At 41.8% G+C, this 16,502-nt stretch overlaps 1 protein-coding gene across 1 annotated transcript; it reads right to left on the reverse strand.

The window, feature by feature from the left end:
• Nucleotides 1-435: 435 nt before the first annotated feature.
• grnb (granulin b) lies at nt 436-16,055 on the reverse strand. The gene is made up of 17 exons (XM_005725738.1): nt 15,945-16,055; nt 15,585-15,660; nt 12,438-12,578; nt 10,208-10,333; nt 9,474-9,587; nt 8,147-8,288; nt 7,901-8,028; nt 7,583-7,712; nt 7,408-7,499; nt 6,645-6,789; nt 6,130-6,236; nt 5,724-5,960; nt 5,004-5,240; nt 3,076-3,330; nt 2,763-2,996; nt 2,155-2,403; nt 436-1,886 (listed from the first exon to the last, which is right to left on the reverse strand). The coding sequence occupies exons 2-17, from the start codon at nt 15,585-15,587 to the stop codon at nt 1,740-1,742; spliced, it is 2,487 nt and encodes an 828-aa protein (XP_005725795.1). The 5' UTR covers nt 15,588-15,660; nt 15,945-16,055; the 3' UTR covers nt 436-1,739.
• Between the last annotated feature and the right edge of the window lie 447 nt (nt 16,056-16,502).

Consider the following 16,502-nt stretch of genomic DNA (forward strand, 5'->3'; position numbering starts at 1 on the left):
CATATTACCAACTGTGACACTGACCAAGTCTCAATTCACAAATAACTCCAAAAGATTCTCCTGAGCGCCTGTGTTACGTTTCCATGAAGACAAAGATGCAAATCAATGTTACAACTGCACAAAACAAAAGACTTTCCAAAGGACACAAGTAACTCCTACTGAAGAAGGCACAAACTGCTCGATGCTCGTTCGTGTCCCGTCAGCTTCCAAATGAGGAAAGAAATGTTGTTTTAATTATTGTTGTTTATTTATTTATTTTATTAAATGGTGCTGCTTGTTGGTAGCAACATTAAAACAGCAACAAGCAGCCAAGTTGTGGCGAAAGCGTGAAATGGTTATGAAAACCTGATTAAAACTGGCTCAGCCATGAAATGTTCCAATAAATCCTTCGTTTCTGGAAGTGAAATGTCTAAAATTTTCCTCTCACCTTTACAGACGCCTACATTTCAGTTTGCATGTACAACAATAAATGTTTGACAGTCTGCTGTACGATGTTTTCTTTTTTAAAACTCTTAAGAGTCAGTGAAACATCGAGTCTCCAGACACCAAAACCACTTTACCATAAAGTAAATGTGCCCACAATCACAGCAGCTCTAATCTGACAGCTCGATCCTCTAAGCCTGAAACAGTCAAATTAACGACTGCATCAATAAATTCAGAAACACTGGAAACAATTCCAAAGGCTACCTGTTAGTTTGTCCAGATTTGTGGTTTTTCACTGTTAAAGTGGTTAATTTGCAACTTTGCCATTTTAATGAATAAACTATCAGGAAAGATGATACCGTTCTGCCGACTTAACAAAAAACTGCCTTTTAGAGAAGACACGTGGTTCAAGTCAGATTATTTAGGAAATGTTGCTCACAAGGCAGTTTGTACATTCATGATTCTCTTCCAGAGAAGTAGACCAGCTCTGTGCACTCATGTTTAAACACTAATGATCAGGAAGTTTCTTTCATGAAAGTATCAACAAATGTCATCAAAATATGCATAAGATTTGTTACACAAACTCAAAAGGAACTGTCAACCTTGGTACAAAAACATGCTCCTCTATCTTAAAAGGTTGAAGAGCGCATTCTCCACCCGCTGCACCCACCTGTTGTTTAAAGTTTTGGGCAGCCAATCAGAAGATACGTAGAGCTAAAGGAGTGAAGCAGCCAATTTCAGACAGAATGAACTGAGAGCAGGCGTCAAGCTCCCTGTATGGGTTCATTATTTTAAGTTCACTCATGCTAAGCTACTCTGTCTGAAGAAGAAAGGGGGAGAAAAAATATCAGCAGAAACAATAGACTTTCAAAAGAGACGAATTCACTGAAGTTTATTTTGAAATGGGGTTTGTTACCTATAAGAAAACTTCAGATCTGACATTAACAGATAACACCGCAGGTTGAAACGGACGCACTGTAAAGCTGTCCTGGAACCTAGATGTGGAGTGGTTCTGAAGGAGTGCAATAAATATTTTCAACCAGAATGCAGGCTAGGTTTCACCTGCTTCCACCTTGAAAACTACTTCAACTTCACTAAAATTCCGTCATTGGCAAAAAACAATTAAACAAATGTTTTTCCTGCATATGTGGACCAAATCCCCCCCAACCACACAAAACTCAAAAATACGCAAGAGTGCAAAAAACTCAGTGAATGCACCTCCACGAAATGAAACGGGAAGAAGCCCTTCTTGTCCACAGACAACACCAGTAGATGACATAACGGAAAGATTGAGATCATCATTGCACTTCAGTGGATTAGAGTCCGTGGGGGACAGGGTCTCTCTTTCGGTCCCCAAACCACGAGTCCCAGGTCAGCTGGGTCTGCAAGGTGCAGCCTCCGGCCTTGAGGTCGCACGAGTACCCGGCAGGACAGCAGTGCTTCGAGTCAAAGCAGCAGACGGCCTGAGAACAGACACAGCGTGTTCAGCACCGAATCAATCGGCAAGGCTCAAACTTATTTTATTCTAAACAAACATATGAGCTGAATGAATTCAGCAACAATAAAAGTCGATTATCAAAGATGAGTAGTAGCACAGCAACATATAGTATACCTGCTAAGTTTTAACATAAACATTCCAAAATCGAGCCTAGAACAAGGACCATCCAAAGTCACGGCTGGAAGAATGACTTCAAATGTAAATGAGTGGGAGGGACTGACAGGTGAACGTACCCTGGGGGAGGGGCAGCAGCTCCACTCCGTGGCGGAGATCTTACAGCAGGTGTCTCGTTTGGAGCAGCGAAACTCGCCCCTGCCATCACACGCCACATCCTCCTCGTCCTCCTTCACAGACTGTAGCACTTCGATCTGAGGGATGGTGCTGAGGTAGTGGTAGCGTCGTTGCTTCTCGCATGTTCCTGTCTGCATGTTGCAGGTGTAGCCCTGAGGGCAGCAGTGCTCGTGGTCAGTGCAGCAAACAGCCTGAGAAGAGACCACGATGCCAGATATTAACATGTTACAGCCACGAGTGAAGCATTTCAGTGATTCCTATTAAGCTTTTCCCTATACACACTATTGAACACTCCAAAAATATGGTCTAAATGGCAATTGTATTTCCTGCTGTAAGCACCAAATTTGTTTAAACAGGAAAGAAAGCTGGTTTTAAATCACTTTTGAAACTGCTGTCTGATTCATTTTAGTCTGTTGTGAAACCAAATGATATTCTACATCAGCAAGACACTGCAGAAATGTCACAGATCAGTTTGTGATCTTATCAAATGAGCACCTTTGTGGAAAACTCGAGTATTTAATGACAGTCCGAACATCACTGATGCACAAACCTTGAACAGCGGGCAGCAGCCCCACTTTCCGGTCTTCAGCTTACAGCAGGTCGTCCCTGAAGCACAGCTGCTCTTGTTGTCACATTTAACGTCGATCACGGCGCCCAGCTCTGTTACAGCGCTCACTTTGGCGAACCACGGTATGACATGGGAACCTCTGGAGCAGGAGAAGTGGTGGGGCTCACAGGTGTGTCCGCTGGGGCAGCAATGGTTTCCATCTTTGCAGCAGACAGCCTGACGGGCAACACGGGTAACTGACACGCTCCCATTTAAAAAGAATTAATAATTTAAAAAAGGGAGGGGTTAAACTCACGTTCGGCAGAGGGCAGCAGCCCCATTTGTGTTCCTTTTCCATGAAGCAGCAGGTCGTGTCTCTGGGACAGCTGGTCTGGGCGTCGCACATGTTCTGAGTTGGATGGGAAACAGTCTGGCCGAGCTCCTCCTGCAGGGCTGGGATCTTCTGCAGCCAGGCCACACTGAGGCCACCGGGTTTGTCACAGGTGCCCTCTGCCACATTGCACTTGTAGCCTTTGGGGCAGCAGTGCTCGTGATCGTTGCAGCACACAGCCTGGAACGAAACAAGGAACGAGTTCTACATCACAGACTGAAATCCTTCAAAACATCACAGGCTGCTCTTCTGTTGATGAAACAGCTGAACAGTTATCCTCATTTTATTTGACACCATATGATCCACCTCTAGTCAGCTTCAAAACACCAACTAATTGTCTACTATTAAGAGTTCTGTTGTTAAACCACTGGTTCCAGGTGCAAATCTCAGTGTTTCCTGTTACATCTTCCCAAAAGAGAAGGAGTATTTTGGATGATTTAACACATCTATACATTTAAATTCAGAATTTCAATCAGTTTGTCTTTACCTCTGAAAAATCCACTCAGGTATAACAGCTGTCTCAAAGTAGAAGTACAGAAATCCTCTACAGTCACATGAGGGAGAACAGGGTTGAGAGCATAGGTTGACCAAAATTACTGAAACTTTGCAATGAAGTCACTGAAACAGCCACTTTGACGGGCCCATGCCTGATCACTCAGTCAGCTGCCATGTGACTGAAACAGCAATAAGATCAAGTTAGTCTGATACCAGTCTGTGACTGAACGGGGGTCATGTAGACAATTGCACTCAGAAGAGAAAAAAAAAACCTTTAAAAACAAAGTTGCTGCAGGATGGAAACTTAACTGCAACGTTACAACGTAGCGCTTGGCAACGTAGCGCTTGGCAACGTAGCGCTTGGCAACATCCCATTTTTATGGATTAACAACAAAACAACTGGCTGTTCACCAGTTAAGTTGATTCCTGTGAAGAAACAAAGATGAGATGTGGTCAGCCTTCAACTGAGACCAGTTGCCTATTGGAAGGTCAGCCCATGTAGTCAGCTTATGGCCGGGTTGTCGTCCAAAGGTTGAGCATTTTTCAGGCTGGTCAACACATCTAACTGCCAACAGTTACAGACCAAATAAAAATTCAATACATATTCAAATGAAGTTTCCCTGAGTTACAAGCAGGCTGCTGTCCCGTTCCACTTTGTGTTTAAACTAGTGTGAATGAGACATTACTGAAATGCACTCAGAGCCACAGCTGACTTCTTATTTTCCATCCTCAGACTTGGGTTTGATTGACATTTTCTAACCATCACACGTCTTAAGCTGGACTGTAATCACTGTTCACATTGGATCTAGGATTACCTGGGGACCTCTAATGAATTTAATTCAGGATTAGGAGGGGCGTGCATGTGTCTAAATCACATAAGGTCCCCTGGTACTACTAATCCTGTGCAAATAGGGCTTAACAGATGAGTATGAACTTTCAAGACCTGGAAGCTGGAATCTACAAGCCCACTTCCTGAAATACTGGTCAAATCATCTACTACAGTAAACAAATAACCACCCAGAAATAGGTCATGACCTAAAGATGAGCCACTTATGCACCATGAAAGCACTCCTGGGATCACACAGGAATTAGGAGATGATGCCAGGCAAAAAAAAAAAAAAAAAAAAAAAAAAAAGAGAAATTACAGAGGTGGTTAATGTTAACCAAATCATTACAATTTCTGTCGTGTTTGAATGTGCTGTGGATAAAAATAATTCAAGTATCAGTAAGAAAAATTTGAACTGGATGTCAGAAATAACCACAGCTGACACCAAGAACAAACAAACCCTTGGCTATTTGCACATCAAAGTTAAATCTGGCCAGCACATATGATCAGGAGGCAGAAAGGAGATGCTGACCTGTGGTAAAGGGCAGCAGGCCCACTGTCCGGAGTTCATTTTACAGCAGGTGGAGCCCCACGGACATCTGGTCTTCTCATCGCATTTCTCATCCTCCACCTCCAAGGTCAGAGCTGCTACCTTTGTCAGCCAGGAGACGGGCGGAGAGAAGCCCCGAGGGTCATCGCAAGTTTCGGCTGCCAGGTTGCAGACTTTGCTGTGAGGGCAGCAATGGATGTGATCATCACAGCAAACAGCCTGCAGGTACACACAATACAGACCAGAGGAGTGTTACACCGAACTACTAGAAAGCCATGTAAGCCAATTACTTTTTTTTTTTTAATTTACAAATGTAAACTCTTAAGATCATAAATCTCCTGTGTGAGCGTCCTGGGCAGCATTAATTTAGCACATCTTTCCAAAGGCGGTGATCGGTACCCGCTCCCTCATCGAGTCTGCTTGTTTAACACACACTAATTTGCTCTTTGTGAGTCTTTGAAATAAATTGGCATCATGTTTGTTTACGAATTAGCTCATTGTTACTAGCTCACCCGCTGACCTGCGCCACTGTTCGCCCACTCACATCAGCATGAGTTTGCCCTCCTCAGAAAAATCTGGCTCAGTTCTCTGTTGATGGTTTGAGCCTGATGTACTTGTGGTTACAGGATTTTCATGAGCTCAGCATTTTGAATACTAGAGACAAGACAGAAGAAAGCAGTCCTCACTTCAGCCCCGGATTACCTGACGCAGCGGACAGCAGGCCCAACCGCCACTCGCAGTCTTGCAGCAGGTGGATTTCCCAGGACATGTCGTTGATTTGTCGCACCTGTTGTTACCGTCTTCCAGTAAAGGAAATACCGGCACGTGTCCAAGCATGGGAGTCACGGCGTTACCTGTGGAGTCGTCGCACGTGGAGCTTTTCAGGTTACAAATGGTGCCGTGGGGGCAGCAGTGCAGGTGGTCCTCACAGCACACAGCCTGCAGGGATGAGGAACAACCCAGACTTGGAGTCTGCAAATGAACTACTACATTACCTAAAGGAGAGCCCGTTAATAAGCTCTACTCGTGTTTATTAATGAACAATAAATCACATGAGTTACAGAGTCCCTGTCGGAGAGGAGAACAGGTCATTAAAGGAAAAGTGTACCTGTGGTAACGGACAGCAGGCCCAGTCTCCTTTCAGTGTTTTACAGCAGGTGCTTCCGTCAGCACAGGCCACAGAGTCGTTGCAGGGGATGGAATGGACTGAAAGGTCTGCAGAACAATAAAAATCACCACCACAGAAGCTAACATTTTTAGATTCCTGTAACACTGCTTGACTCAATGAAACGTTTTGAGGGAAAAAAAAAAAAAACAACAAAAAAAAAACAAAAAACCACAATGCAGCACAACCAGATATACATTTCACACATTCTTCTTCCTCCTTGTCAAAATTTTGGCACAAAGAAACCCAATCACTGACAAGATGAAAACAGATGGAGAAAAGCTTCTTCCCACTCCACTCAAAACGTTAAAGTTGACGAATTTCAGTCAAAAACAGACTAAGGCAACATTACTGAAGATATTAATAAAACCGTTTGTATTAAAACATGTTTTTCTCTGAAACACATTAAATATTTAGAGTTTGATCACAGAAGATGTGACGATGGCCATCTCACTCACCTTTTCTCTGGACTTTAAGGAGCTCGGTTGCAGCTTCTGCCAGTGTCATGGTGGGGTTTCTCTGGGTAGACTCACAGGTCCTGTGGTACAGGTCGCACTCTGAGCCTGCAGGGCAGCAGTGGATGCGATCTGAACAACAGATGGCCTGAAAGAAGTAGTAAATCTTTGCAATCAATGATTGTGTGAAAGTGAGAACTCAACCTCATCAAATACTGCATTTCCTCCCCCGAGTTGCTCTCCTGGGCCTTTACTGCAACTACCTTCATTTATGAGTCTTTGTGCTTTCAGTAACTGAAAAGCTTTTGAGCAGAGCTCAGGTGAAGGACGTCCACTGAAGAATATCCCTGCCTTGATTTTGCAGTGTTTTTTGGCTAATTATCCATTCATTTTGAAGCACTGTGCAGCTTATTCTGGTTTTTCAGTCTAATGATTACTTCATTCATTGCAACGTTGTAGCGTTTCTTTCAACCTCGTATTGAGTTTCAGAGGAAAACTACCAAAAGGAAGTCTTAACACTTTGAATCAACTCTCCATAAGTATTTCAAATTCATAAATGAAAGGAAATTCCAACAGGGACTCATTACATTTGAGCAAAAGCAGCCTTCAGTTTGTTAAATATGCCACTTATTTGATATCTAAAAAGACTAAACACCTGATAAAATATTAAAAAGCTTCACAACCTTTAGCTAGTAAGAGTCGGTCTCTCTGCAACTTCCTGTTCATCTAAACTGACCCCATCGCTCAGTGACTTCATACTACTTACACTGGGCATCGGGCAGCAGCCGTAGGTGTCGTTGATCATCTTGCAGCATGTGGTGTGATCAGGACAAAATGACTTCTTGTCTGGACAACTGACTGAGGGGATGACAGAAGTGACACGGGATCCATCAATAAAATCCTATTCAATGTTTGTTTTTTAATTTAAAGATAAGACTTACTGTCACTGGCTACAGCAGGGATCTTCTTCATCAGGGGCATGACGGTCTCGCCACGCCTACACCGTGAATGCTTCAGGTCACACTCCATGTTGGCAGGGCAACAGTGAAGGTGATCCTCACAGCATGTGGCCTGCATGAGATTCAAACACAGGATGTTTTAGCCTTATTAGGAACCCTCGTGTCAATGTTTTCCTCCAATCAGTACAGTAAGAATCAAACAGCTTTAATTCAGCAACATAAAAATATGGAAAATGCTGGAAACTGTTGGAATACTTGAATTCAAATCACTTGTACTACATCTACAGCATTTATATGCACCTTTGGGTATGGGCAGCAGCCGTACTCTCCGCTCGGTAGCAGACAGCATGTGAAAGCGGTCGGGCAGCTGAGTTTCCCATCAGGGCACGATATTGAACTGCCAATGGAAGCTACAAAAGTAGTAAGACCTAAAAAGAAACGCAGTCTTCTGTTAACACTACAGTATCATCTGCATATAAATTTAGAAACGTAAGTGAATACATGATCGTCACATTTCACTGTTTATTTATATGATGCAATCCCCACCTGGGTTATTCCCTCTCCTTCTAGCAGGTAGTTTGGCCAGCAGAGGGAAAGACTCCAGCGAGGCAGAGACGCACCGCAAGTGAGCGATATCACACTTCGTTGCCTCAGGGCAGCAGTGGCGCCTATCGTCACAACACACCGCCTGCAGAGAGAAGATCACGGGATCGTGAAGCACACCAGCACTATAGATATACAACTGGGACATGAAAAATGAACAATTGATGCACGTGAGACATTTAAATTCAGTATATAGAGTAGTTTGAATAAAACAGGCAGATGTGCCTTTCTATTAAAGCAAATGAGCACTGATTGCTGAATGTGCAGCCAACAAACACCATCTGATTCCAAGGAAATGCTGCAGCTTCAATGAGTTTTAAATACTGAAGAAATTCAAAGTGTTTCATTTGAAGCAAATAAATGTCTAAAACTGGTCATTTCACTCTGAACAGACATTTATTTTATTTTCCACCAGGAGTATACAGAGATAAGACTTATATTCACACAATATTAGCCATTATCAGAATATGAAAAAGCTGAAATGTATAAAGTTTTCATTATTGGTGTGTCTAAATCAAATCCTAAGTGTCTGACATTTTAACACTTTAGATTCTGACATTTCTATAGTTTTAGCTGCTTTCAGGATCGATCAAGTTCCCCCTCTTTGCCTTTGCTGGCAGCTGCAGAGTGCTGACATCAGCAGCTATAAGTGATTCAGCAAAAGGTCAGACTCACTAATTTTGACTTCAGAAAATGTGCAGTCTGTGGCAGACGTGCAGTGTCATTCTGTGTTGCCAGCCAATTTGTTCATGAAGCAACTTCAGAACCACACAACCACCCCTCAATGAGTGCTGAGGCAACATGATTGAAGACATTGGCAAATAGACGCAACACAGACAACCACAGTAGACCACAAGTCTAATGACACTTTTTATTTTATTTTATATAAAATGAATGATCACCGCTAAGGATTTAAAACAGAGTCATCACTAAATGAAGTGTCAGGAATTTGTGGTAGTAGAAGGGTTGCAAATAAACGAAGATTCTTAAAGCTGTTGCATTTTCTAAGCCTTTACATCATCTAAACATGGTCTGAAACCATTTGAATGTGTGTGTGAAACTTGAGGCAAACTGAAGTGCGTATTAAACATACAGTGTTGGTGAAGAAATACATCACAATTCATTTTAAACAGCTACAAACTTTCATAGGCAGCCTGTCAAGAACTCATGCAAGAAACAGCTGATCATTTTTTTGGTGTGAGAAACCTGGGGCTTGTGTGGAGTCAGTGATTTTAGGCAAAGAGATGGCGTTTGTGCTTATGTGTGTCACCTTGGCTAAGGGGCAGCAGCCCCAGGAGCTGTCAGGAAGCTGGCAGCAAGTCGTGTCATCCGGACACTCGGACACCTGGTCCGGACAAACGACTGCCTTCACCGTCTCCTCGAGCTGAAGCAATCACATCACAGCCAACGCATACAAATGCAAGGACGCCACATGGTCAAACAAACAAAAGGTTTAAAAACACTCAAATATGAACAGTTCAAGGAATCAATAATCAATTAAAACACACTGAAAATCACTTCAGCCACAGCGTAATATACATATATAAAATATTGATTTTCCTTGCAAGACAAGAGAACAAACAACTGCTGGAGAGATTAAGTCCGTGGAAACATCTTGGCGCTGCACCAAGAGAGATCAGGTAGCGTGTGTGGGGGAGGTCGAAGCATCTGTGCTTGTAGTGCCATCGTGAAACCAACACTATTGCGCCTCTCAATACTCTGCACGTTTCAAAAACATTCCCCGCACCTCTTCAAACACCTTATTTACCCATGAGAGTCATTCTTTTACGTCATTTGTTTTTGGGGTGGGAGGAACGTACAAAGCAGATAAGACAATTCCATTATTTTAACAAATAACACCAACTGAGCAAACGTATCCAGATAACAAAACTGAGCTTGGTTCACTGGAGATTCCTTTAAGATAATCTTCCAATGGTTGTTGGTGGGGTAATCAACGTTAAGATGTCTAAAGACAGAAGCTAAGCTTTGCCCCACCCCCTTCACCTGAGGCTGGGTCGGGAGTCGTGTCATCCACGGCAGGGAAACCGTTTTATTGACGCATTTCTCATGGACCAAATCACACAGCGTGCCCTCGTAACAGCAGTGGAGGTGGTCTGAACAGCACTCTGCCTACAGAGGGATTCAAACAGAGTGTAAGAGAAACAGGTTCACTGAGAGGAAACTTAAAAATTGAAATCTATTTTAAGTGACAGCAAACTGACATTTTACAATACTATTTTTTCCAAGCAGAACATAAATACTGAGTTTTATTAGTTTATAGTACAAAAGTCATATAACATATACTGTCAATAATATGCATAATGTTCAAAGTCATTCTATGAAACTGTATGTTGACTGTTTTGTTCTATTAAACTTTCTAATACTATATTTTTAAAAGAACTCCCCTTCAGCGTGTGAGCAATATGAACAAGCTCTCAAAATTAAAACACCGTCAGAAGGAAGACGCCCCTGCACAGAGGGAAATAAAACCCCGTGTCATCCTCGATCAGTACAACGGACACTCAGTTCTCAGTGAGAGCGCTTTATGGCTGAGAAACGGCCCGAGTTTGAGCGCTCGCCTTATTCACAGCTAGCTTCTAGGAAAATTGTACTCTACAGCTCACATGCTGCAGGTTTCCAGTTTTACTCATTTACTGTGGCAGAACAAGCCAGAGTGGTGTCTGTGGGTAAAACTGCCATGTGACCCCGCCTACTGCGCCATTGAAGGCCCTCTAATGACTGTTTTAAATGGATAAAAATACTCTTTTCCTCATTAAGTAGTCTTCATAGTCATGAGAAAGTTAATTTTCACAGGACCCTCTGCCGTCATGTGAAAAACCAAGTACAAGCCGTGACTCAGCAGATCGCTACAGACAACAACTTAAAGTAATTCTTTTCTACATGACCATGAGGCTTGGACTTTGCAGTGGAGGAATTTTCCCACTCTTTGCAGTGTTGCTACTGATCCTTGAAGCATGTAGCATTGATTTGTGCACAGCTCTCTGAAGGTCCTGACTATATTTCTGTTGGGTTGAGGTCTGCAGCTTGACCTACTACTTCAATAACTTCTGTTGTAGATTTGCTGCTGTGCTTACAATCATTGTGCTGGTGCATGATCCAGTTTGGACCACGCTTTGACCATTTGACTCTAGAGTACAACGCTGTGGCTGTGAAACAAACCCTCAGCTCTCCACCACTGTGCTGACATTTGGAATGACGTTTTAAGATCAGAGTTGATAAAGCATGTACTTGGGGCTGGAACACGTGACCCTGAACCCTCCCTTATTTATGCTGCAACAGGCCTAGGCTGCTGGGCACGTCCCATGATTGTTGATGTTATTAATAATCTCGGGCTTTCTTCCACAGAGCATCTTTTGTCACGTCTTCCTCCCCTTACACCCGACCGGTCGTGGCAGATTGCTGCCCCTCCCTGAGCCTGATTCCAGGAGTTTCTTTCCTGTTCAAAGGGAGTTTTCTTTCCCACTGTTGCCAAGTGCTTGTTCATCAGGGTCATCCAATTTTGGGAATTTCTTTGAATCATTGTAGGGTCTTTATCATATAATATAAAGTGCATTGAGGTGCTTTTGTCATTTGGACAGATTACATCAAACGTTATTTATACAGTGCCAAACAAACATTGTTCTGCAACTCTTGTGGAATATTCACATGTAACTCTGCAAACCTAAGCTGTGCTGCCATGACAAGGCACTTTTTCCTGACACTTGTAAACAAGTCACACCCGTTTCTTTTTTTTTGTTTAGTTTCTTTTTTTTGTAAATTGTGCGTCACAAACTTAAACACGCTGAGGCATGTAGAGTGTGAGATGCAGATCTTGGTTTTTTTCAGTTTAAGCACTGGACAGTCTGATCTTATGGTAAACGTGCCGGGACCTGAACGCCTGGGAAAACTGGCAACTGTATCCAATGTTTTCCACTTATGTAGAATGACAGACTTCAGACTGACTGGAAACTGCTTTCTAACCCTCCCTTAGATTGATGGGCAGCAACAACTGCTCCTCTGAGATCATTACTGGCATCTTCCCTCTTCAGCACTGTGTTAAACACACAAATGCTTTAGACTAGCAAACTCTTCGTCGCTCACACTCACTGATGATCGATGAATCAAGTGCATTTGGTTAGCAGTACCTGGCTGCTACCCTCGTCTTAACTTATAGAAGCACGATAGTGTACTTGCTTAATATCCAGGTCAGACACAACAGTGACTGGTAACTCACACGTGGTAGCGGACAGCATCCGTATCCCCCCTCAGTATTCTTGCAGCAGGTGTTTTTGTTCTGACATGTGTGTCCATTGGGACAGACCAGCGCCGAGCTCAGACCCAGCAGGGCCAAACACAAGAACCCCATCTGCAGAGCCTGAACACAGGGAACAGAGGACAGGGCTGTGAGCGATTAATACAAACCCTTATTGGGATTTCTGGGTTTTATTCTGGCTGTGAGTGAGGAGGAGGGAAACAAAGACAAGTATGTTTAGCAGCTGCAAAAGAATTTCAACTGAAACTGGATTTCACCACTAAACAAACCCAGATCCTTCTGAGATTGACGTTCCCTTCATATCATAACTACTTTATGTCCTAAACAGCAGCACTATATATGGCAAGTCACGAGTTCAAGATTCAATTACTGGCTTTTGCAAAAACTCAGACTGAAAGTGACTCATGTCTATTATTTTTAGTTGGCCGCTAGCATCATTAACGGCCTTTTAACTCAAGCAGAAAGAACAGAATAACAGACTTAACTGACTGCTGAAAATGTAATGAAAAAAAGATTTAGTGCCAATTTAAGACTGATTTTCCTCTGGACTGTTGTGATACAGCAGTGACTTTTTGTCCCAGAAAAACTAAACTCATTGGACGTTCCTGCTGGCTCATGTCACAAGTTTGTGAAAACATTTTAATTGCTATACATTTTACAGGCTGGATGGAAATAAAACGTTGTCCATGTTATGAAGGTGGTTCACTTCTTCCTGGAGTACATAGCCATAATGTTATTATCTGCTCCAGTGCCGGTTAGATTCCACATTAGAGAACAGGTAAGAAATCGCCACCTACAGACCAATTAAGTCTTCAGAAAAATGGCATCACCGTTCCTGGAAGAGCTCTTGTTCATCTTGTTTGTCTTTGTTTTTCCCTCAAATGAGCATCAGGAATGAAAACAGATTATTAATACCACTTTGATGATACACACTGCTAAAGCACAGGTTAAGAGGAAATCACGAGAAAACACAAAACACTCTGAAATGTCTCCTAAAAGTCTGGATGCTTCTGACAAGGTGGCAATTCTGGGCTGAAACCACAAATATTTCCTCAAATATAATTTAATAACAGTATGCACTGTAGACCGCAAGCAGTAGCATCTGTGGCAGGGGTTTTAAACTCAGGGCAGACAGCTGCAGTTTATGGAGATGCTTTAATTTTAATACAAGTGAAAAGTTTGCCTCATGCAGCCTCTTGGAATTTAATTTTGTTAACAAGAAGCCTTCAAGTAGTCCAAACATAAACTTTAACTTTTATAAAAGCTTAGCCTTATAGAACTCCTCATTTTACATCTAATTACAGTTCAATTCAAAGATGACGCCTGAAACTGCCCAAATATGAAAATGAAGCTTGCTTTTACAGCTCTGTCACTTGAGACCAAGTTCCAACAAATACATTTTGCTGTAGTTAAGGACTTCTCATCTTTTGCAGATTCTGTACTGAGAATGAAAAAGGGATGTTCAAACTGAACACATGCAACATGTTTAAAATAGCGTTATGCGTCTGCTCAAAACGTCAATTTTCACTTTCATATTTTTGTACTAGGTTAGCATTGGGGTGTTTCTTTGCACTTCTCACTCTTTGGAAAGCGTCCATATCTATTACTGATGGCATTCAGCTGCACTTCCATGAGCACAGGCAAATGCAACCTTTCAAATTTTATACACCTCAATACTCATTTAGCTTCATGAGCTCCTGTTCTACTAGAATCATTGCATTCTATTATTTAAAGATTTTACATCATTGCATTTCACAGGTTTCTATTTATTCGTTTCCTTCTCTTTTCTGTAACCTAAGTAAGACACCTGGTTTGTAATAGAGACATGTTCAATTTCAAAGATCCTATAGTCCCTCTTAAGTAGCTACTAGTACTGCAAAAAAGGGGCGCAAGAATTAAAATGCAATGTTTCAAAAAGCACAAAACACAAACTGTTTCTGTGCAGTTTGTCTCTCAGCCCGATCTCCAATTAGAGAGACTGTCCAACAATAAAATATTAATGTGCAATACTCTCAGAGATCGAGAAGATGTAGAGAGAGAGAGAAAAAAAAAAAGCAAACATGAGGGGAAGATTAAAGATTAGGGACTGCTCAGGATGCTGACATTTGATAAATTTCCTGGCTTATGTTAACTACGGTCATATACAGATCCACTGTCTTAACCAGAGAGCAGATCTATAAGTAACGTGCTGCTGAAATGATCTGATCAGTTCATAAGATCTTTCAGCTCTGGATTGACGTGCTGTTCATGGCATTTAGTTCAAGAGTACAAATCATTAAAGTAAATTCAAACAGGTAATCCACTTTAGTTTCACCTGCCAGATTCTAACTTTTACCAAATCGTCACACTGGCTACAAACTAGAAAGGAGTCATGATGGCTCATATAGTGGCTCAATCTTAAAATTTCTACCCAGTTTCTTTTAGGTTTAGAAAAACTGTCCCAGGTCATTTTGGGAGCAGTGACCCAAAGTGTTTGTGCAGGTCAATCCTGTCACCTGAGCAGACAAGTAAAACCTCCAGGCATTGCTCCAGCCCAGCATGATGTCAGTCACCTGAGACAAGGTGTGAAAGGACAGCATTCCCTCTCTAAAACTCAAGAAGCCTCTTGGATGACAAGTAAAATATCTTCAAAACCTTATGAAGTCCAGCTGCCTTATATTCCAGATCTAAAGACTACCACGACCCAGATAAGTGGGAACCTACACACGATGCCAAAGGGCAACGCCACGACACCCATTTAAATCTAACGTGGGAGGGCAATATAAACTAAAAGACAAACAGATCTGGTACATAGCAAATGAAAATAGATAAGAAAAGGCTGCACCAACAGGGCAATAATGGAAGGTCTAGTTTCTTTGTAAACACACGTTAAGCTCACATTTCAATAAAAGACAAACATTACTGTCAACGACTTTAAAAGAACAACTGCAACAATTCATAACGTGAAAGATTGCTAAACTTCACCTGTGCATATGTCAATATATGGTAAAGCTCGGGGATGGGGTTTAGTCGCTTTCCGCCCACTTTTTATTTATTTTTTCTTAAATATACAAACTAAACCTTTACAAAGCCAATACTGAAGCAATATATACGAAATAAAACATTTACCATGATTAGCAGGAATCCCGAGAGCAGGTAGAAAGAGTTTAATCGTTATCAGCACTGGGCACTTTTCTGCATACTCCTGAAAAACAACAGTACACTGTCAGTCGATGTTATGCTTTTAGGAAATACTGCATTATACTACAGGGGGTAAAAGGAGTGACAACGTTTAAGAAAAATAACCTGGAACTTATAAAAAATACCAGCTGAAAGGAGAGAGCTTTTCTAACGCTAGCTTTTATAATAAAAATACAAGTTAGCGTAGCAGGCTATGCAGCTAAAAACAAAGCTAGCTGGTTTAAATGAAGTTAAGCGGATGTTCTCTTCTCCTAAAATGAACGTACGAAACGGAAATCATCCTCTTACCTCGTCTGAAGGGTCACATACATGTACCGTTTGATGTGGTAGTGACAGCCTGCAACACCCAGAACGCACAAAGCAAACAGTCTCTGATAATACTTATATCACATGACGCCTGACACGTGACTCTACAGGCTAGCGTCTTAAAGGGCCAGTACACTGCAGCGTTCCAGGGTTAGGAAAATAAAACAACAACAAAATAATATAAAAATAGAATATTAAATTAACTTTTTATCTATTGCATTATTTGAATTTATGAAAACTTACGACACTGGCACAGATTTGGTAAGAATTCAAACATCACAAAGTATTGAAAGCATGTTTTCTGTAAGAGAAGGACGTTATAACTTAAAGCGGTGGGCAACGTCAAACCTACGGTTTTCGTGTTTGTGTGTGTGGAGAGAAAAACCATGGCAAAAGTTGCTTAAAACACATAGTCTTTATTAGGTATAATAAAAAGATAATGATGGTTGAATTTCAAATAATATCTCTGTTTGTTTAGTTTTTATATTCTTTTTCTACTCAGATTTTGCAGTCAACATTCCAAAATTGGAGGCATTTTCC

This window comes from Pundamilia nyererei, unplaced genomic scaffold, assembly GCF_000239375.1.
Source record: "Pundamilia nyererei isolate P.nyererei 1_Seehausen unplaced genomic scaffold, PunNye1.0 scaffold00017, whole genome shotgun sequence".
NCBI lineage: Eukaryota > Metazoa > Chordata > Actinopteri > Cichliformes > Cichlidae > Pundamilia > Pundamilia nyererei.

Excerpts from the sequence above, each read along its gene's own strand:
- grnb (XM_005725738.1), bottom strand. Across the intron at positions 9,588-10,207 it reads GACTCCCGACCCAGCCTCAG|CTCGAGGAGACGGTGAAGGC; the intron begins GTGAAGGGGGTG and ends TGATTGCTTCAG. Across the intron at positions 2,404-2,762 it reads GCTGCTGCCCGCTGTTCAAG|GCTGTTTGCTGCACTGACCA; the intron begins GTTTGTGCATCA and ends GTCTCTTCTCAG.